This window comes from Cricetulus griseus (genome assembly GCF_003668045.3).
Source record: "Cricetulus griseus strain 17A/GY chromosome 1 unlocalized genomic scaffold, alternate assembly CriGri-PICRH-1.0 chr1_1, whole genome shotgun sequence".
NCBI classification, from domain to species: Eukaryota; Metazoa; Chordata; class Mammalia; order Rodentia; family Cricetidae; genus Cricetulus; species Cricetulus griseus.
This window is the reverse complement of record NW_023276807.1, coordinates 95,947,913-95,970,116: the sequence shown is the minus strand read 5'-3', so window position 1 is coordinate 95,970,116 and position 22,204 is coordinate 95,947,913. Positions and strand designations below refer to the sequence as shown.

The window sequence follows — 22,204 nt, the reverse complement described above, 5'->3', positions numbered from 1 at the left end:
TGCCTGGCCTTGGATAGGCCCCCTCCTTTGCTTACATCAATGCTTAAAGGAGATTCTCCAAAGTCCACACCTTTAGTATTGGGGCTTTCAGCCTCACACAGATCAGCTGAGGTGGCTCTTAGAGCTCTGAAGGCCCTTGTTTTGCTCTCTGCCACAGGCTTTGATGATGTTGATTTCAGAGTGGCATAGAAAATGTCGAATACAATTTTGTGTTCAGGCTCAGTCATTTGCAGGGTTTCGTGACTCAGAAGTTGGTCTTTGGTACTTTGAATCCAGCTTCACTTGTAGGCTCCTAGAAATGAATGGGAGAGACCTTAGTCTTCCCAGGAGCAGGATCATAGGCAATTCTGCTACTGTCTATTCTCAGGAACCTAGGTCCTTCTGAGAGGCAAACAGTGGTTGTGCTGGGCTGTTTTCGCTCCCCCCCTCCCCTAATTCTCAAACCTATTTGTCCTCTCACCAGAGTGCCAGCTAGCTGGGGAAGCCAAACTAGGAATTGTGTGAGGAGAGGACTGGCAGGTCCGGGTGGCAGCTGGGGGTGGGGAGTCACAGTGCCATGCAGGGCAGTGGTGCCTTCTGCCAGATAGCTGTGACTGAATGAGTCACTTCCCCTACTGGGCAAGCGATCCCCTGGCCTTCCCTCAACTATGGAGGATATCCCTGGATCAGGAAGAACCCGGAGGGGAAGGGAGAAAAAATCAAAACAAAACAGAAACTGGCCCGTGATACTGAAAGGACACAGTTGACAACAGCCTAGCTCTGCATTCTTGACTGCATCCACGCGGTCATTCCCTCACTATTTCCAGATAGATGGACCTGGGCCCTGCCACTAGAGGTGACCTTGGGTAGCCATACAGCCGCTTCCAGACCGTTTCTTTGCCTGTGAAACAGGTGAGATCACAGCTTGGGTACGATTTCATTCATAGTAAGGGAGGCTATGGAGCCACTGGGATGGCTCTGGATAACTTAAAATTGTCAGCAATCCCCAAACCATAGGAAATAGAAGTTGGAGGCTCTCGAGCAACTTTTCCGGGATCAGGATGGAGAGTAAGAGAGTCAGAGAAGGTGTGGACCGGGTGTGTCTGGGCGAGCAGGCCCTGGGTGCTGTCAGCTGAGCCCTAGGGTGGAGCTGAGGCCAGGCGGTGACCCCTGGGCGGGGCTGAGGGTTACAGGTCCGAGGAGGCGTGTTTGCGGTCATTTAGGTTCTCCTTTCTGGTCGATTCCTTCCTTTAAAAGGTCTGACACGCCGATTCTCTCTCACGATTCTCCAGCCTTAGGAGCCATTCGCGCGGCCGGTCGAGACAGAGCGGTGAGCAGTCTGCTTTGCCGGATCCTCGCAGGGTCTCTCTCTCTGTGTAAGTGAGGATGGGAAACTCCGGGAAACTCGGGGCGACCGCTAGGATGAGAACGCGCAGGGAGCGGGAGGGAGAGCTCGGTGAAAGTGGGCGGACCGCAGCGCACTGAGAGCATCGCGCCGGGATGCTAGCTAGGTGTCGGCCCGTGACCTCTCTGCAGATGAAGGTGCAGGCGCCACACTCGGGGACGCGGAGCCTGTAGGGGGTGGGGGAAGAGGAGGAGAGCACGTGAGGCACGAGCAGGGGAGGGACGCGCCTGTAAGGAGAGTGCAGCTGAGAAAGCAGGTGAGGGATGAGCAGGTGAACGGCCAACAGACCTCTCAGGTCCTTGAAGAGTATCCATCCAGTCCCTCACCCGGAAGAGAGAACCAAGAACCCTTGCGCAGCTCAGGCCACCCAGAAAATAAGAGCTGGAGGCTTTACACCTGCCTTTTCATGAAGGACCGAACAAAGTTTCAGTTTGATCACTCATATAGATTTCCTTGTAATTGATTTACCAAATGTTATCTCGTAACATATTGGCTCCGAGTTGTTTGGCTGCAGTTCAACCGGGAAACTCTCCTTGGGCGTATTAAATGTCACTAACTGATTTGCAAGTGACCTACCTCACGGTACTGCTCTTCTCTGTGATAACATACTTGCAGAGCTGGCAGGGTGATCCCAGGACTCTGCATCCTGTTCACTGTCACGTCTCTCTCCCTCCAGGGCTCGGTGGAGTGACTCACCGGTGACTGGGGTGGTCTCTGACACTTTGGCAGCCTTCCCTGGACGTGGACTTCCAGTCTCTTGACAGTGAGTTACCCAGGGACACTGAATCTGGGGTAGAAAGGCGTGCTTCCCAGGAAGGCAAAGGAAGGGGTGTTTAGATGTCTGTTCACACTCTATTATTATCCCTCCCCCTTTTCTCTCCACCTCTCTCTTCCATCCCCTTTCTGTCCTTCCATTCTCCTTGCTTTAAGTTCCTAGTTTTCTTTGCCTTAGTTCTCGCTTGCTGGTGCTATCTGGGCTTTACAAAACAAAAAACACATTGGTTCCATTCATACGCTGTAACCTAGTCCTTTAAAAAAAACATGGTGACTTCCTTGAATGGAGTCTTAAGCTGTCTTTGCCTGCGAAAGAGCCATTCCCAGGGCCTGCCATTGTTGCCCTCTCTTTCAGCTTGTGAAGTTTGTGCCCCATCTGCATTTTGGGCTAACCCACCCCCACTTCTCAGCCAATTGGCTATTGTTTTCCCTTCTTCAGAGGACAAGTGGACCTTTTAGTCTCAGCATAACCCTCATTACTGCACGTCTTTAATCTTGGGCACACATTATATTCTTGGTTCTGTTATACTTTCAGCACTCTTAAGCATTTATTAGTTTTTCTTTACCTTGGCTTTTTGTCAAAATGCACTTTTTTCTGACTGACTACAAAAATCTTAAGAAAGCAAAAAAAAATCATATGTGTAACAGAAAGAGAAATTTTCAGGTTTTCTTTCTCTTTACAGGTAAGCACTGAATTGTTTCTTTCCAATCTCCCCTCCCATTTTCTCCATCTCACACACAGATTGACTTTTAATATACATTTCATTCCAAAAAAAATTGCACTGAATGAAGTAGTCCATTTCTCTGACTTTGGTATTTTAAAGATCACGAGTAAAGTTAAAATTTAAAATCTCATTAATGAGTTAGTTTTGTAGCAGGTAGGGGAACCAGGATGTTCCTGGTTCCCTGTTGAGAGCTGGGATGACAGCATAGAGGGAAAGGGCTACTTTCTAGTGTTCTGGGCAGTCCCTCAGGGCAAGCTAAACCAGCAGGTCCTGTGAGTTGGAGTGCAGCACTGAGCTGGGGCAGGTCCTGGCAGTGCAGAGTGCATTACTGGGGCTGAGGGCAGCAGCAGGTGAAGAGGCTGGGTGAGTGCCTCTCTCTGTGATGAAGATGGGGTGTGAGTGTTGGGAGGAAATGCTTTCTGAAGTTAGCTTCGCTGTGACATCTTCCTGAAGTACTGGGGTCAAAATGCACCCCTAGAGGAGCTGGTGGGGCTTTGGAGGAATGGCCCGTTCTCAGAACAGCTCTGTGTTTTAGGACAAAGGCAGAGGAACCACCACAATTCCCACTCAATATCCAAGTGATGCTGCTTTATCTTAAACTACCTTTTCAAAATATTCTATTCTTATTTATGCACATGTGTGGATGTGTTATGTGGAATCAGAGTTACAAGGAGTTGTGAGCTGTCTGACATCAGTGCTAGGAATTGAACCTGGGTCCTCCAGCATCATAGAAGCTTTTCTATCGTTTTTTGTTTTTTGTTTTTCGAGACAGGGCTTCTCTGTATAACAGCCCTGGCTGTCTTGGAACTTGCTTTGTAGACCAGGCTGGCCTGGAACTCACAGAGATCCCCCTCCTCTCTGCCTCTGCTTCCCAAGTGCTAGGATTAAAGGTGTGTGCCTGGTAGGGGAGGTGGGGGAGGGAGAGGGAACTGGGATTGACATGAAAAACAAACTTGTTTCTAATTCAAATAAAAAAACACGGGGGGAGGGGGGAAGGAGAGAATAAAGGTGTCTGCCGCCCGCCATGTTTGGCTATAGGAAGCATTCTTAACCTGGACCATCTCTCCAGTTCATAGTGGACTTTGCTGTGGCCAGTCTTTCTCCTTTGGAGAATGATCTTGGTCTTCATCCTGGGCTTTTCCTAATTGCTGATTCCTGGGATTTGTGGACCCCAACTCTCACCTATCCTGTTACTTGTGGGACAAGGGTTACCCAATGTGCAAAGTAGTTAATGCAAGACAACCTACAGGTCTAAGCTCAAATTTGAGTCATAGGAAGAGAAAGAGACAAGCAGACTACTGTTGGCAAAGTGACAAGAGACAAGTGTTTCCTTTTGTTTTTGTTAACTGAAATGTCAAACTTTTTTTTTTTTTGCGAGGAGTTGTGCCCTGTGTTTTTGGCTTGAGCTCATGACATCACTAACTGGATTTCCTCCAGTTGTACCCATTCTTGAAAAGCTGCTTCCAAATCCTGAGAATCATTAGTGAAAATTCTAGAGGTTTTTTGTGTCAGACAACCCAAGTTAAGAACGTTCTCTTGGGCCTCTGGACTTCATGTTTCTCAGTGCCAACTTTTCTGGCTCACAGCTCCTTTGTGGTGACCCCATAGGGTCACACCTACAGGTTCTGTGTTCCTGAGTCATGTTACTTCAACAAATGAGCTGTCATGAACTCTATACATGGGAAACAACAACGTCTTATCTGGAAGTTAGCCCTTAGGATGTCATCCCTGCCCCTGCTGAAGTCAACATCCTGCTCTCCTTGGCTATGCTCTTTCCCCTTGACTGTTTTGCCATCCTTGCTGTTGCTCTTTGCCCTCAAATCCATGTTGGAAAGAAGTGTCAGAGAGAACTTGTGTATCCCAGCCACCCAATGCTTGCAAATAAGACATCAACAAACAGACTGACAAGAGAGCAGATTACTGTTCATGCAGATAATGGAGGAGTTCGAAGAGGGTGACTCAGAAAGTAGTTAGAATTTGGGGCTTGCTGCAATCTTAACAGAGATGGAAGGGGCCAAGTAACAGAGCAGCACACATGACTTGTGAGAGGGTGAGAATAAGGTGCTTTTGGAGAAACAATGTATTTCAGCTGCTACATTTTGGGCATGGCATTAGTGAGTTCCTTGTTGCTGCTGTTCTGTTTTTGTTGTGGTCTGGTTGACCTTGAATTTGTTCTGTGCTCTAAGCTGCCGGCAGATGTGAGAAATCTTCCTGCCTCAGCCTCTTGAGAGCTGGGATGACAGACATGTTTTGTTCTATCCTGCTCCAAATGATTCTAAATGCTCTAAAAGCTTAACTGGGACTTCAGGAAAGCAGGTGGGGAATATGCTAGTTTGGTGACAGTGGCTGTTTGGGTGCAGCATGGATTTACTAGAAGAGCAGATTAATGGCTCTTTGGATAGTGGAGTTGTTTAGGTGAGCTTTTACTTTTAGGCAGAAGGGGTTTCAGAAACTCAGATGTCTTCAGCCCAACATTTTTGTTATTGTTGTTTGTCTGTTTTTGTTTTTTTTTTTTTTTTGGGTTTTCCGAGACAGGGTTTCTCTGGCTTTGGAGGCTGTCCTGGAACTAGCTCAGTAGACCAGGCTGGTCTCGAACTCACAGAGATCTGCCTGCCTCTGGCCTCCGGAGCGTTAGGATTAAAGGTGTGAGCCACCACTTCCTGACTCAGCCCAACATTTTTATGTCATTGTGTAATTCAGCTTTCTGTCACTATGACAAAATCCTAAGATAAATCCAGTTAAAGGGATAAAAGGTTTATTTTGGCTTGCTGTTGTAGAAGTTTTTGTCCGTGGTTGTTGGGTCCTGTATTGCTCTCGGTTTGTGGTAGTGTAGTTCATCTTGGTGGGAATACATAGTGAAGGAGGCCTCTTCTGAGTTGTGGCCAGGAAATGTGTGTGGGAGCCTGAGGGGTTCCAGTATCCGTCATGGCCTAACTTTCTCCTGCAAGACTCTCTCCTCAAATTTCTACCACTTTTCAATAGCTCCACAGCTGGTGACTAAGCCTTAACAGGTGGGTCTTCAGGAGACATTTCCAAATCAAAGAAACTACCGGAGTTCACTGAACCTCTTCATACATATCCATCATTTCTATTTACAACATGCTGTGGACTCTTCTCCTTGTCACCTCCAGGTACTTGAGGGGATACAACTGTCTGGAGACCACCTCTTGCCTGTGTCTTGGTTGCCTCTCTTATTGCTTGCTGTTGGCCTTCTGTTTCTGTAGTAGAGGATGCCTTCCTTATGGTCTCATGGGCTTTGTATTTCTTGTTTGGAGAATCCTTTCTTGAAAGGTGGGAATGGTGGAAATGAGACCAGGTCACATACTAGGAACAAACAAGAAAGATCTGCGCAAGCTCTAGCCGCCTGGCTTCAGCCCCAGACCCAGCCCAAGCATGGACAGAGATGAGCTTGTTGCCTTCTGAACCCTTGAGAAGCTGCTCTCAGTGATCCCTCTGGGCTAGGCTGGAGTTTGGTAATTGTCTCTTGGTCATGGGGTGTGGTTTCAAAAGATGTTTTCTTCCTGCTCAGGCATCTTGCTTTGAGGTTTGAGGCTAATGAGTGGTAAATTAATCCAGGAAATGCTGAGTTACTGTCTTGCATATGTCCTGCCCCTGTCTTTCTGTCTGGGCCTCTAAGGCTGAGGGACTGGGAAGCCAGCTACCCAGAAAGCACAGCCTGGGATACATCACTCAAGCCAGCAACAGGCCTAGTTAACTGTGTGTTAAGTTTCTGGATGAAACCCTTCTCAAATGTGTCCTCATGCCAAGCTGAGAAGAATTTGATCCTAGGGTTTAAGCAGCTGAGGGAACAGACACAATACACAGACAGATGCCAAGGCTCTGACCCTGAAATGTGTTTAGAGCGGAAGTGGGCTTTGTGTGTTTCCAAAGTAAACTGGGCAACTGTTGTCATAGACGACATGCCACCTATCTCTAGCAAGCTAGAGGGGAGGCTAATGGCATTGTTTTGCTTATCTGTGTGACCCCCACCCCACACTCTAGAGTGGGAGGACTAGCAAATTTTGGTTTAACTTAGATCAAGTGCTGCGATTTTGTGTTCACAGGTTGTCTGACACCTGAGTGATTCTAGAGATTTCCTGAGGGCATTTTATGGGTTTTCCCTGAGTGACAACACCTCACCCTCTGTCATTAGAAGACTCATTTTGGACCCCACCCCTTGGCTTGGTTGTGTCCTTTCTTCTGTAAATTCCTCTGAACACGTGGCCTAACTGGTACTTTTCAGCATAGCTGTTATTGGCACGATTTCTACAGGGTGACTGATGGGTAGTCTTCATTGCAGACTGTTTTTCAAATCGTCTTGGAGATTGGTGAGGCACTGCACATGTTTACATGTGTTTGCAAGTCAGGGTGTTACCTGAGGATTACTGAAGGCAAGACCACCTTGAATGTGGCCTTGAGAACGTGGGTGGCACCAAACCCCTGATTTAGAACCCAGAGGTCACAAAAGGGGAAAAACTGTAGTATGCCTTTCTCAGCTACTAAGCTCTACTAACAGAATATATAGGCTGACCCTCTAAAACTGGGAGTCAAAATAAATGTTTCCTTCTAAGCCAGGGATTTTGGCCACAATGATGTAAATGCAGGTAGTAACAGGTTAAGGGCCCAAAGCTGACTGGCCTGTGGGTTCCCTTGAGGTCCCTGACTGTTTCATTCACAATATCTAAGTTGATTGCTAGTCTGGGACCATTCGGAACCCATCATATCCTCCTAAGAACATGCTGCTTTTACCTCCAGTACCTGTATTTGTTTATACTCCCACCCTCAAAGAGATTGACTGCTGGTTCTTAAAATTTCTTGGCTCCCTTCTCTGCCCTGTATTCATCTCCTTGCTTGGTGTGTCTCACATACTGTGTGCAGGCTCACAGTGTCCTGTGTCTTCATCCCTTCCCAGTCGGACATGCTCTAGAGGGAAGGGAAATTATCCTTATGCCTCCTCATGTTTCACTCACAAAATCAGAAATTAGACAGGAGAAAGGGCTTGCATGTTTGTTCATATGCCAAAAAGTAAGACTGTGTTGCAAAAAAACCATGGGCTTGCATCTACCCAACTTCTTAATATTACCACAAGAGCAGGAACCTAAGACAGCTTTGAGAGTTTGTGAATGATTATCCAGGGAATGAACTGAGCCAAGCCATAGGGATTGGAAGGAGCCTAGGGCCATACATTCTCCTGTAGTTTCCCTCTATTATTATTATTATTATTATTATTATTATTATTATTATTATTTTCTAGGATGGGATGGAAGTCAGGCTAGGGCTAGGAAGTAACCAGTTCCACTATGTGATGAGGGAATCCAGTGAAGCTTTCTCATTTTCTCCAGATCAGATTGTATGTGCTCAAACCACCTTGTTCTCTGAGGCCCCACAGTATTTATTACCTGTTACATTGCTGTGATAAAAACACCTTAAGCCAGGTAACTTATAGCAGAGTTTATGTAGCTCTGGATGGGTAAAGACCACCATGGCAGGAGCACAGGGCAGCAAGCAGCATTTGTAGAGGCACAGGTAGGAAACCAAGTTTACATCTTTAATTGCAAACATGAATCAGAGACAGCAGGATGGGAGGCCTGGTCCTAAAGTCTGCCTCTGGTGATATATATCTTTTGGCAGGGCTTTAGCACCTAAGCCACCCCCAACAGGACCCCAAGTTAGGGACCAAGTTTTCAAATCTTAGAGACTTTGGGGGACATTTTTTCATTTAAACCATCACACCAGAGATGCTTTTACACTAGGCATGTGCTGAATCCCGAGGACACTGAGCAAAGGTCCAGGCGCCAACTGCTGACTTACATCATCGATATGCAGAGTTTCACATTCCTCAACTGAGGCAATGCTGTTGTGCCTCCTGGGGTCTTTCACTCTTAGAATCTTAGAATCATGTTACCCAGGCAAACTTTAGAAATGTACTGTGCCATTAAAATAATAGGTGGTGCTAGCAAGATGGCTCAGTGGGTAAGCACTGTTGCTGCTAAGCCTGAACCTGAGATTGCTCTCCAAAACACATGACGGAAGGAGATCACTGACAAGTTATCCTCCAACATCCATATATACAATGTGGCATGCCCATGCCCATCCTCAATAAAATAAAATAATGTAAATGTCAAAAAGGTTTTAAAAGCCTCATTATGACCAGCATCCAGTTCTGAGGGACAACAGCATTAGGGACTACTTCTCTCACTACCCACCAGCTCTGTGCTTCCTGTAACACCGCCAGGCAAAGCTGCCCTGGCTCCTCTCCTGCCAGACTTAAGTGCTCTTTCCCTGCACCATGCTTGACTTGGGAATGTTGGTATCACAGGGTAAGGGTGCCTGTGATGCCTCTCAGTGGAGCAACTTCCTGGGTTCCATCCTCAATATCTCCACAATAAAAACAATACAACTCACTCCATTGTTGGCTTCCTTGGTTGGACAGCAACAAACTGGTATTTCCCGGCAAGTGTGTCACTGATGCCAAGTGCGATCAAGCCAGATGAAGAGGGACAAACACCAACTACGGGGGAGTTTCTGCTTTGGAACCAACTACTGTAATGGTCTCCAGTTTACTAACTTTACTTCAAATGAGCAGTGTGTTTGGATAAGAGCTATAAATACATTTCCCAGCAAAGGGGTCTTTTATTCAGCCCAGCTTTAGGAAATGTCTCCACGCAGCCTGTAGTTTTACTGAGTGGCCTGTGACCCATGGCTCTTCCTGATGCTCTCCTTTCCTTACCGCCCACCAAGGAAACTCAGCTCTGCTGGCTGCTTGAACCCACACCAGCTTCAAGTCCTTGCCCTCTGAACAGCATCCTCTGGAGTTGGCAGCTGCTCTACCTCTTTTCAAATCCCTGCAACCTCTGCTGCCTTTAAACAGGAAGAGGATGTTCAAGACTTCCAGAAGGGCAAGACATAAAAAAGGGTGTGGGTAGGCTCAAAGACATCCTGACTGTTGCTGGGATGCCATGCTAGGAAACTTGAACTTTATTCCTAAAATGCACAAGTGTCCACCCATGTGAACTTCACATACACACACATCTGTCTCTTTGCACAGACTTCTTGATGAGTGATATCTCACACCACCCTAGTTCCCTTTGGGTTAATTCTGTTTTGTGTGATGTTTTTTCCCCTTAGGTCCTGCAACAGTGAGAGGATGGCAGCTACAGGAACTGAAGCAAAGGACCTGGAAAATCATCACAAGTAAGACTGACACAGGCTGGGCTCTGTTGGTTTTACTAAGCATTCTTTTTTTTTTTTTTCTTTTTCTTTCTTTTGTTTTTGTTTTGTTTTGTTTTTTTCGAGAGAGGGTTTCTCTGTATTGTTTTGGAGCCTGTACTGAAACTCGCTCAGTAGACCAGGCTGGCCTCGAACCCACAGAGATTTGCCTGTCTCTGCCTCCTGAGTGATGGGATTAAAGACATGCACGCTACCACCACTAAGCCTTCTTTAATCAGCTCGGTTTTCAAAGTTCTTTACGTGTGTTACCATGTGACGCTCACAGCAGTGAGTGAGGGATGAAGGGCTTCGGAGGACTTGCAAATATTCAGATCCTTAGTCATCAGGACATGTGTGTTCAGAAGAGCAGGCAGGTCAGTGCTCAGATATGTGTCTTTCAGGTTTCCTTCTATACGTGCCATTTTTTGTTTTTGTTTTTGTTTTTGTTTTGTGAGACAGTCTACCGGTGTATCTCCTAGATCGATCTTGTTTCTGAATCTTGAATGTTTTTTTTTCCTCCTTTCTTTGTAGTTTTTTCTTATTCAAGTGTGTGTTTTTCATGAGTTCTCTTGGGTTTAGACTTTGTTAAAGAGCCAAACATTTGTTGTCTTTCTCTGACTCCAGTGTGTGGATGTTCAGGCACATCCTACCCAGGGTTCTGAGCATGCTGTAGTGAGTGCATGCTCTGCCCTGAGACCTCCTGCATGGGTTTGAAGTCCACCGAGCCTCTCTCATTTCTGCACTTCAGGGCTGTCAGCCATCTGCTGGGGCTCTGTGAGGTAGCTCCCGTCCTGCTCCTGTCCTGCTCCCGTGTGGCCTCAGCAGTTGGCTCTCCATGAATATTTGGTAAATGAACAAGGTGACAATGAAGCATAATGAATACAATTGAGATCCAGGCAGGCTAAATAGTTTTGTTTGTCCCTGACTTGTCACTTTGAATCCTTTAATCAGTGTATTGGGGACCGTTACAGCTCACATTCATATCAGAGTGAATGAGTTTTAAAATCATGCTCTTCTCAGGGTTATGCCCCTTCCTTCTGCTCTTCCTGGATCTGACAAGTAAAAAAAAAAAAAAAAAGTTTTCTCTGTGTGGCTTCGTTATCTTAATCATATCCTGTTGGGTCATTTTGAAGTATAAAGTTGCCCTTCTGTTTTGTGTTCCATATTTGCCACATCCTGAAGGAGGATATGGTTAGATGCCTGAGTATGTTGTGATGATTGGAATTTCAGATTGTCCTAGAGATCAAAAATGATTTCTGGGAAAGTTTAGCTATACATGCCCTGCATTTGGTCCTGTGAGAAAGGGCTTCCTCCTCCTTTATCCCTCCCTCTCATAAAAAGCCAGGAACTCTGCCAGGAGAATGGGGTCAGTAGGTGGGCACATTCTGTGCCTTGGCCAGGTTGCTTGTTCTTTCTAAGCAAGGTTCACAGCCCGGGGTGTGGTGGGCAGTGGCCCTGCATGTATGACTGGTATGTGTGTGTGCTGTGAATCTCTACATTGTTCCTGAAGTGGTCAACCCACCTGCCTCCTACTCTCTTTGTGAGAGAGCTCTGACTTTCTCCTGAGTCTTAAGCTATGCTTATCAGTTGTATAACAGTCTTAAAGTTTCATGTGTTGACTTAATCTGGACACCGCCTAAGGGAATAGATTGGAGGGGGGTTTGAGAAACACAGAAGGGGGCAGAGAGGACCAAGGGAGAAGAGGGAGTCAGCCTTGGTGTCTGTTCTTGAGATTGAGTACCAGAAAGAAAAACAATGGGGACTAGATGAAATAAATCAATCAGAACAGATCTATTTAACTTTCTTTCATCTTTGTGCAACTGTGTGTGTGTGTGTATGGTAAATAAACAAGACATGACATAACCCCCAGGAGATTTTGATAATTATAATTATATTGATTGCATAAATTTTTCTAAAGACAAAATGTAGATAGCCAGGTTCATTGAATATGCCTGTAATCCCAGCACTCAGGAGGCTAAGGCAGGTGTATTGAGTTCAAAGCCATTTTGGCCTAAAAATGAAACCTGCCTAAAGAAAAAGAAATGGGAGCTGAGGGAGTGGCTTGCTTGCCTCACACACCAGGGCATCTGTCACTAGCATTACATAAGATGGGCATGGTGGCATGCACCTATAATCCAGCACTGAGGAGAGAGAGGCAGGGAGATCAGAAGTTGAAAGCTACATAGCAAGTTGAGGCCAATCTGGGATACAGTGACATCCTGTCTCCAAAAAAAGAAAGTAAGTTAGTGAACAAAACAGGTGAGCATGCTCTGGAAGGAGCTTGACGGCACAGTTCTCAGGAAAAATTCCATGCTCAACTCAACACATATCATTTTCAAATTATTGTAGGCCAAGAGATTCAGTATTTCTATATTGCAGTGATCTCTGGATCATTGCTTTCTCATCTTTTTCTCATGACTTAGATTGAAGAAAAGTGTCAATAGTTGGTCTGGGCAGAAAGTCAGACTCAAGGAAGGAATGATAGTCATAATCACTCCATATTCAAGGCCCTACATATTCTTTATCCTGCCAAGGAGACACCTGTTTGGGAATCAGGAGGTACATACTGTTGAGGCAGCTATGTTGAAGGCTGGCTCTGAGGAAGCTTAGCCAGGGTCAAGATGGGGTATTTGTAAATCAAACTACATTGAAGTATAACATCATGTCTTTGCCCTCCTTGTCGCCGTTGCTTTCAGGAGACAGTGGCAGACTTGTGACAGAAGCATAATGGCTCATAACCATATTTAGCATATGGCTTTCTCTGAAACAAATTCTGTCTGCCAACCTTCCTTTAGAGCAGAATTATGTTACTCTGTATAAGTAATTTGAATCACATATAAAATGTTGTAGTTTCCTACAAAAAATCAAAATGGTAGGAAGTTATATCATGACAATCTTTTTAAGAAAAAGATTGAAGGTTTACTTTATGTGTTTGGAGGCCAGAAGAGGGCAGTGGATTCCTGGAACTGGAGTTACAGGTAGTTGTAAGCCACCATGGGAGTGCTAGGAATAGAACTCTGGTTCTTCCTCAAGAGCAAGTGCTCTAAACCGCTGAGCCACCTTGTCATCCCCTCATGACACTCTTAGTGTCACAGTTCTGAGGAGTGGTAGCTAATACAACAAAACACGGAAAAGAAATTATAGGCGCTCAGATTGGAAAGGTTATCTCTGCAATGGAGGAGTTTTTTTTTTTTTTTCCTATTTGTCTGTATTTCCAATATTGATCATATTACTTTCAAAACAGTCAAGTTTATGTATTGAATAGGTGACATGGATATAAAGTAGCATTCTTTGTGTTGGATGATTTATCAATCTGATCTTTATAATTTTGTGGGCTCTTCTGAGGTTTGCCAATTGCCTCCAAACGGGGCTCAAGGAGAAAGAGGAATTAAAAGGAAGGAGAAAGGGAAGTAGGGACCTTGGCAATGTGGGGTTATCTTCTCCCCATAATCCACTTGTCTCTTCCCCTTCATGTCCCTCACGCACCTCATGGATCTGGAACATATTCGTGGTAATGCTGGACATTGCACACCCATGTTCTATAAACCTTTCCCTTTTTGTTTCTAACAGTGACTGCTTCGTTCAAGTTTCAAATCCAAACATAGCAACAATGAAGGAAGATGTTCTCTACCACTTCAACCTCAGCACTAGCACACATGATTTCCCTGCTATGTTTGGAGATGTGAAGGTAAAATGCCCAGGCTTTGATTCTGCACTCAACTTCCTCTTTGGTACAGCAGGACCTGTGTGCAGATGATTGACAGGAAACAGGATTACATTTTATCTTTATCAGACTTTTGCTTTTGTTACCTTTTATTTATAGGGATTAGTGAGTAAAAGAGAGAACAAATGTTAACTACTGCTACGTTGGCCTCTACTTTGTCTCTTAGAACTTTCATATGAGAGTGAACAGCATGAGAGACTTCTGAGTCATACAAGGTAGCCTATGTCTGTAGTTCCAGCGACTCCAAAGACTGAGGCAGGAGAATCACCTCATCTTGGGAACTTGGGGGCAGCCTAGATAACAGAGAGCTGGGAAGGACTTCTAAGAGGTGCAGTGTCAGTATGGAGAGCCTGTATGACCCCTGCTTGTTGAAGGTGTATATAGATGAGACTGTTTTTCATTATCTGAGGGAAAATTTTGATGAAGACACCTCCACTACCAAGTGTTCAGTTCTCAGTGGTAATTTGTCCTAAATTTTTATAAAATTCCTTGTCAAAACTTATTTCTAATTGACACCTAAGTATGTTTGCATCCTTTCAAGGAACAGTGTTACATTTCAGTTTATGTATATGATGTGAAGAGACAAAACAGTGGTCAGCATGTTCACAACTCAGCACTGATCATTTTTTGGGGTCTATAACATTCAGAATCTTATCTACTAGCTATCTTGTGGTTTACATTTAGTTGTATTAACTATAGGTAGTTACCATATGATGAAAACAGGATTCTTCAATGTCTAATCTCCATGAAGATGAATTAACATGATGAATTAAAAACCAAGATGGGCTCAGAACACCAAAGCTGGGCCTCATCTGCCATGGGTAGAACTCACCGTTGGTAGTAAATGGTGGGCAGCTTTCATGTTTTCTTAATTTATTGAATTTCCATTTATCCCAATATTGATAATCTATTTTTTTTATTGCAGGCCATGCAAATGTCCTTTCATGTTTAGAGATGCATTTATTTCTTTTGTCTTCAGATTCCATTAAATCACTTTTTCACTATTTACTCTTCTTTGGCAAAATAAAATGTCCTCTTAGATGACACTTGGCAAAGTGAAGGTTTTATTTCTCTTCCTACAAATTCCCAACCCCCTACTGGGCCGCTATTTTTTGCTACTCAGGTTTCCAAGTGAGAGAGTGATTGGTGGCCCATTTTAACACATTGACTCTGATCAATCTAAACCCAAACTCCCTTCCAGCACCTCCCACCTGGTGTGTAAGGCCAAGTGTGGTGCCTGCTGTTGCCTTTTCAAAGGGAGAAGAGTCTGGGTCCCTGCATGTGTGGAGCTGACTGCCCTGTGCTCTGGGTGCCTGTACTGAGCAGTGATTCCTAGACCAGTGCTACTATAAACTCCCCAGGATCACTGCCTTAGATACACTTGGTGCAAGTCAGGCTTGAAAATTTGCTACAAAGTTCCCAGATGACCACAATGCTGCCCATCAACTTGAAGACCTCTATTGACCAGGCATTGATGAGGTCCCCACTCTCTGGTTTCAGTTTGTGTGTGTTGGTGGAAGCCCTTCCAGGATGAGCACCTTCATCAAGTATGTGGCTGCTGAGCTGGGCCTTGACCATCCAGGGAAAGAATATCCCAACATCTGTGCAGGCACTGATCGCTACGCCATGTATAAAGTGGGACCTGTGCTGTCTGTGAGCGTGAGTACTTGCCTTTCACTTGGATTTAGTCTCTGCCCTGCAAGGCCCTGTGCCCCACACTTCTGCCTTGGTGAACAGCTGAACAGCTGGTGCCTTAACATTTGTTTACTGTAAATGGCTGGGAGCATGGTGAGCTCTGGGCAGCTGGCATCTGGGCATGAGTTAAGTCCTAGGCTCCAGCCCTTGAGGTTGGGCTTCCTGGAGAGCCTCTGTATACAAAAGCAGATACACGTGTAAATATGCACAGCTGTCCACTCAGTGTGGGGTGGCAGGTGTGGGGGAGGGCTTCCCTGCCTGGCCCATGGCTATGAGAAGAGCCACATGCCATGTCTCTTCTATCTCACAGTGACTGACCTGCTTTATTATAACACATGTTGTGAGCAATAAAAAGTAATTACAGAAATCTCCAGTATCCCACCAAAGGGATCATTTCCTAGCAATTGATTTCCTTTGATGGCAGTAATATAATGAAGAACTACAGCTCAGCAGTGGATCCCCGTCCTGCTGAGATGTGTGTCTGGACATATCAGCTAGACCTCCAAGCGTATCAGTCATGTAGAATTGCCTGATAGCAAAGTCACCTTGTCGAAGCATTTCACTGTGATGGACATTCTCAAAGGGGTCCCTTTGCAGTAGGGCTCTGCCCAGCACCTACCTGGGGAGGGGAGAGGAGGTGTCTTAGGAGATCTGACTGTGAGAGGGTCTTTAAAAGATGTGTGGAGTAGGGTTGCCTTGTGGTGGAGGCTAGGGGGATGTGGCAGGGACAAAAGTGTGGAGATTATCTATGTCTGGAATTGAGGAACCAGCCAGTTATGCTTTGCTAAACTGGAGAGGGCAGGAGAGAAGTGCAGTGGCAAAACCTTATCTGGTATGGGTAAGGAAGGGCCTTTGCGCATGGCTTCAGCTATCAGAAAGAAATGCTTGTTACCTAGCAATAGCAGCTGCTTCCTCCCACCATGCAGACTATGTGAGTCAAGGTAGGTAGGTCATAGGACAGCTCTGTTAATATTTTGAAGTCTGTCCATCATTGCTATATGATGATTTTATTAGTTGAAATATACCACATAAAACATACAGTAATCTCCTTCAAAGACCCCAGTGGATGTCTCCAAGCAGAAGAGCACCAAAACTGATAAGTGCACAAGACTGTGACCCATTTTACTTGTGAACTAGGTAAAGCAAAAGAATGGCAATAATGATTCACAAAGTAGAATAATTATAACTGTATAATAATAATGAAAGTTAGGAGAATGTTCCTTCAAAATCTCATTCTGTGCAAAGCTTTGTTGTCTTTGGGTGACTTAAAATGAGGAGTGTCGTCTGTTGGGAGGGACTTGTATATGCATTGACAAAGGCACAATGTTGGGTTTAGCCGCAGCACTTTCTCTCTGGTTCCAGCATGGCATGGGCATTCCTTCCATCGGCATCATGTTGCACGAGCTCATCAAGATGCTGTACCATGCCCGGTGCTCCAACATCACCATCATCCGCATTGGCACTTCTGGTGGAATAGGTGAGGATTGAGGATTGATTTGGGCCCTGTGGGTGGAGGAGGGGCCAGAGCCCTGCGGTGGCTCCAGCATGGTAAGAACACATACAGGATTATCCAAGGGCTTTCCTCTCTGCCTGTCTCCTCATTCCATCAAAGTATGTATTGGGTTGTGGGATACAAAACTAACAAAAGAGGCCCGAAATTAGCTCAGAAGTTTCTAATCATTGACAACCACCCCCAACCAAACCCAAGAAACCAAAAGCTAAAAACCAACCAACCAACCAAACAGCCCCTTCCCCTACAAAAACCCACAATCTAAGTAGCAAAGACGAGGTTTTGATAAGACTGCAGAGCACCCAAGACTTGATTTGCTCTGGTCTGCTTTCTATTATAAAGGCAAAAGGTCTGCTTGGGCTCTTGACTGTGGCCCATAGCTGAGTGAAACCTTGCTAGTAGTGTCTAGGGATGGCACAGGGGTTCATCATGTATGTGAGATGGGGAGTCGTGCCCTAGTCTCGGCCACTCATCCATCATTAAACTCAGTGAATGTGTTAATCCATCCTTTAGGGCCGTGCATCGGTCATTTTACACAGGTTCCACCCAGCCCAGAGCCTTCCTGTTTCACAGTGGAGATTTTATTTCAGTGTGGGATTTGGAAGTCGGGTGTGTGTGTGTGTGTGTGGGGGGGTGTTGGGCAGTTACATACCATAATGTAAGTAAAAGTATGAAGCAGGGCTAGAGAGATGGCTCAGAGGTGAAGAGCACTGACTGCTCTTCCAGAGGTCCTGAGTTCAATTCCCAGCAACCACATGGTGGCTCACAACCATTCATTATGAGATCTGGTGCCCTCTTCTGGTGTGCAGATATACATGGAAGCAGAATGTTGTATACATAATAAATAAATAAGATTGGAAGCAATAAAAGTCTAAAGCAATGTCAATTTCTTTCTCTTTTTCTGTCTTGTTTTTTGAGACAGGGTTTGTCTGTGTAACAGCCCTGGCTGTCCTACACGCTTTGTAGACTAGGATGGCCTTGAACTCACAGAGATCCACCTGCCTCTGAGTGCTGGGTTTAAATGCATGTGCTACTACTGCCTGGTGGCTCTAAAACAATTTCTTTGTCACTAAGGAACTAAAGTTACTGTAGGAAGTGATTTTGTTCCCACCAGGAATACACAGCCATTAACAGGAAGCCGTACCAGCTTCAGAGACAGTATAGCCTTAGATTTAGGCATCCCCGTCTAAGTACACTGTTCTTGGAATGTAGGATTTCAAACTCTCCTAGCAGTGGTCACATGGTATATGAAAGCATAAACCTGACAGAAAAACAAGAGTAGAGTTTTGTCCTTTGAAGCATGCAGCTACTCCAGGAGGGCACACCCCGAACACCCACACTGCACAGACAGTTGTTGCTGGTTGCAGAGGAAAGCAGGCTAGTCAGGAGTTGCAAAGGACTGAGGCTGTTTTTGAGGCACACGTGGCTTTTCTATACTTTTGTCTGTTTTTGTATCTGGTTGAAAATGTACAAAATAAAGATATCTGGAATGATTAAACCATCTTCCTGGTCACCCTCCTAGTTGGTGGAGTGCTAGTCAGTGACAATGCCTGGAAGACAAAGGATGGAGAGACTCCTGGCAAGGTTGCTGTTCTCTGCTTTTCCTTGCTTTCAGCGATGGTTCTGTGCAAATTCCCTGTCAGGAAGAGCTCTGACTAGAAAAGGGATGGATGGCTTTGAGCATGCGCCTGGATGCTTCTGTATGCCACTGTGACAACCGATTGTGTTTGAGGTGCCTGTTCTCTGCTGTGCTGCTCTCACCCGTGTAACCATGATGCCTGCATCTTCCTCAGGTCTGGAGCCTGGCTCTGTGGTCATCACCCAGCAGGCCGTGGACGAGTGCTTCAAGCCAGAGTTCGAGCAGATTGTCCTGGGAAAGCGGGTGGTTCGCAGCACCAACCTGGACGTGAAGCTGGTACAGGAGCTGATGCAGTGCTCCTCAGACCTGAATGAGTTCCCCACTGTTGTGGGCAACACCATGTGCACCTTGGACTTCTATGAGGGTAAGAGGAAGTGAGTGCATGTTTGGCCCAGGGATCCCTTGCCCACCCAGGCCTCTTTGTGATGGTGTGGTGCTATCCCTAGGGCACCTGATGTGGCCTGCTAACCCTGTCAAAGTATTTCTGTGATGGCTGTAACAGTGATCTGAGCAGCAATCCACTCCTTGAAGACAGGCAGGCGGGTCCCCTCATCCCTGTGTCTTCTTTTTTTTCCTTTTTTAAAAAATTTAAATTAGAAATAAGCTTGTTTTACATGTCAATCCCAGTTCCCTCTCCCTCCCCCCTGCCCTCCCCCTGACAGACCACCTATCCCATGCCTTTTCTGCGCCCTAGGGAGGGGGGCCTTCCATGGGGGATCTTCAAAGTCTGTCATATCATTTGGAGCAGGGCCTAGACCCTCCCCGTGTGTCTAGACTGAGAGTATCCCTCTATGTGGAGTGGGCTCCCAAAGTCCATTCCTATACTAGGGATAAGTACTGATCTACTGCCAGAGGTCCCATAGATTGCCCAGACCTCCAAACTGACATCCTCTTTCAGGGGGTCTGGAAGAGTTCTATGCTGGTTTCCCAGCTATCAGTCTGGGCTTCATGAGCTCCCCCTTGTTCAGGTCAGCTGTTTCTGTGGGTTTCTCCAGCCTGGTTTTGACCCCTTGGCTCATCACTCCTCCCACTCTGCAACTGGGTTCTAGGGTTCAGCTTGGTGTTTAGCTGTGGGTATCTGCTTTTGCTTCCATCAGCTACTGGATGAAGGCTCTAGGATGGCATATATGGTAGTCATCAGTGTCATATTGGGGAAGGGCATTTAAGGCAGCCTCTCAACCATTGCTTAGATTGTTAGTTGCATCCATGTGTGTAGCATGGTGCCCAAGTGTGGTAGGCTCTGACTATGTGCCTGTGGATCTTCTGTCTTCGTGTACTGCAGGACAAGGCCGTCTGGATGGTGCCCTATGCTCCTACACAGAGAAGGACAAACAGGCCTATCTGCAAGCAGCCCATGCCGCAGGTGTTCGAAATATTGAGATGGAATCGTCATTGTTTGCCACCATGTGCAGTGCCTGTGGCCTAAGAGGTAGGAAGACACATGATGGCCTTGGTGTCCTTTCTCTGTCTTACTTGCTAGCCTATCATAGAGGGGACCTCCTGATCGTGCCTCAGGCTTGTTTTCTCACTTGTGTCCCCCTTGGTCAGCTTTTGACCACCAAGGTGTCATCCCTGCAGCCCCGGGACATGTACAATGTCTTGATTGTCACATAGCAAAACACAGGGTCCCCAGTGTTCTTGCAGGGATTTCCCTTACCACTGAGAAGGGTAACAAAGATGGCTGTGACCTATCCAGCTCAGATAGGGCTGCTGCAGCCTTGCCAAGAGCGCGGCTTTCAGTACTGTTTTCCTTTCTTTGGGGCTAATCTACTTTATTGTCTAGACCTGAGCATCCTTCCAGTCAAACATCACCTCTCAAAACTATCTATGCCTCATGGTCTGGGACAACATGTATCCTGCAGGGCTGCACGGGACAGCCAGGAGCTGGCCCTGGAACTTGCTGGAATTTCTTTTGGCAACAAAGGCAAAGGGACTAGGTGTCCCTGGCCTGCACACTGAGCTCCCTGGCCCTGGCCTTCCTCCTTGGTGACAAAGGAAGGTGTCTGGCCCTGCCTTGATGAGACCTTTTTCTTTGCAGCGGCTGTGGTGTGTGTCACCCTTCTGGACAGACTGCAAGGGGACCAGATCAACACCCCCCATGATGTGCTGGTGGAATACCAGCAGAGACCTCAGCGGCTGGTGGGCCACTTCATCAAGAAAAGCCTGGGGAAAGCCTGAACCTCTACACCTTGCTCACCACTCAGGACAAACCTCTTTAACTCCTGACCAATAAATCTATTTTTCATATCCCATTGTGTGGCTTGGCGTCTACTTTACCTAAGAACAAATGGAATTGGGCTGCATTTCACACTATTCAGGACCATTCTAAGCAAATGGAAACTTCCATAGTTTTATTTCAAAGGATGTCAGATTTCATGTCACTAAAGTAAGAAATTTCCCAATTGTGCCACAAAACAGATTTTCCTATGTACTTTAAAATTTCTGTACAGTATCCCTTGACAGCTGCAGATAGGATTCAAGACTGGCAGGAGCCTGTTGTCAGGTAGAGGGGCACAGGAGAGCCATCCCAGAACCTGAACTGCACTTTCTTGTGGGACTTGACAGCACTTTTGTGACTTTCCCCCCATTCCCACTTGTTGATGGCCAAGCTCAGGGTGGACCCAGGCGGTACTGTACTGCCCTCTGCTGTCCAATCTAGGTAGTGCAAGCTTTCTGACCAGAAATTAAAAGGCTTGCTGCACCTTGGTGGGCAATGGTGTTCCTGCAGCTATTCAGATCAGTTCAGGTCCTGGCTTGCAAGAAAGGCAGCTCAACAGCATGCCATTTGCATCTGGCGAGCACTGAGATGCTTCTACTGTCACAGTTGAGCTCGTGGATCTACTTACTGTTTCTCCACATGCCACCAAATTTTTAAGCCCCTCTCTCACACACTGGCTCCTAATTTTCATCTCTGTCACACTGGTCACTGACTTTGTCTGTTGGGGCCTCTTCCTACCACCTAGCCTCAGTCTCCTGCACCCCACATCCCTTTCCCAGTGTTGACAATAAGGAGACCTTCCTGCAGGAGAAATGACCTCCACCGGGCATCTTTCCTCAGCAAGTTACGCAGAATCAGGAATGTGGCTGGGTTTGTCCTTGATGGACCAATTCCTTCCATTTAGAACCCCAGGGTCCTGCTCTGCCTCAGGGCATCCTTTGGGGATGGGCTCAGAATGGCATCCTTTGACACCAAACCACAACTAATCATTTTGCAAGTAGAAATGTAAAACATATTACCAGTGACACTCCAGAGTTTACCCCTGAAATCATGGCATTTGTTCCCATGTCTCCATGATGAGGAAGCCCATTACTTCCTATGCCCCTTTCTGTGCTGCCCAATCCTGTAACAGTAATAACAATGTCACCCACCAGAAGCAAAGAGAATGATGGTGTGTATCTTTGCCACAAATTCTAGAATTAACTAAATTTAACCTGTGCAAACATGTCTGATTTGGTAATTCACCTCTTGTCCTGAGCCTGCTGCCTTCACTGCTTGGAAAAAGCTTACATGGCTCAGAGAAGAATGTCCATGGTAGCAATGTCC

The 22,204-nt window shown here is 46.1% G+C and overlaps 1 protein-coding gene across 4 annotated transcripts; it reads left to right on the top strand.

The window, feature by feature from the left end:
* Window positions 1–627: 627 nt before the first annotated feature.
* Upp1 (uridine phosphorylase 1) lies at window positions 628–20,912 on the top strand. Of its 4 annotated transcripts, none has more exons than XM_027388126.2 (10): window positions 628–891; window positions 1,272–1,355; window positions 2,061–2,147; window positions 10,012–10,077; window positions 13,663–13,780; window positions 15,317–15,475; window positions 16,874–16,988; window positions 18,815–19,024; window positions 19,943–20,089; window positions 20,699–20,838. In XM_027388126.2, exons 4-10 carry the CDS (start codon window positions 10,031–10,033, stop codon window positions 20,836–20,838), a joined length of 936 nt encoding a protein of 311 aa, XP_027243927.1. In that variant the 5' UTR covers window positions 628–891; window positions 1,272–1,355; window positions 2,061–2,147; window positions 10,012–10,030. The 4 variants fall into 4 exon arrangements, with proteins under 4 accessions (XP_027243927.1, XP_027243926.1, XP_035309088.1 ...); XM_027388125.2 differs by having other exon boundaries at window positions 1,237–1,355; XM_035453197.1 differs by lacking the exon at window positions 628–891 and having other exon boundaries at window positions 1,178–1,355; window positions 20,699–20,912.
* Window positions 20,913–22,204: the final 1,292 nt, after the last annotated feature.

Coding starts and splice junctions, on each gene's coding strand:
- Upp1 (XM_035453197.1), top strand. CDS start 10,031: ATGGCAGCTACAGGAACTGAAGCAAAGGACCTGGAAAATCATCACAA. Junction 10,078..13,662: donor GACCTGGAAAATCATCACAA/GTAAGACTGACA, acceptor TGTTTCTAACAG/TGACTGCTTCGTTCAAGTTT. Junction 19,025..19,942: donor CACCTTGGACTTCTATGAGG/GTAAGAGGAAGT, acceptor CGTGTACTGCAG/GACAAGGCCGTCTGGATGGT.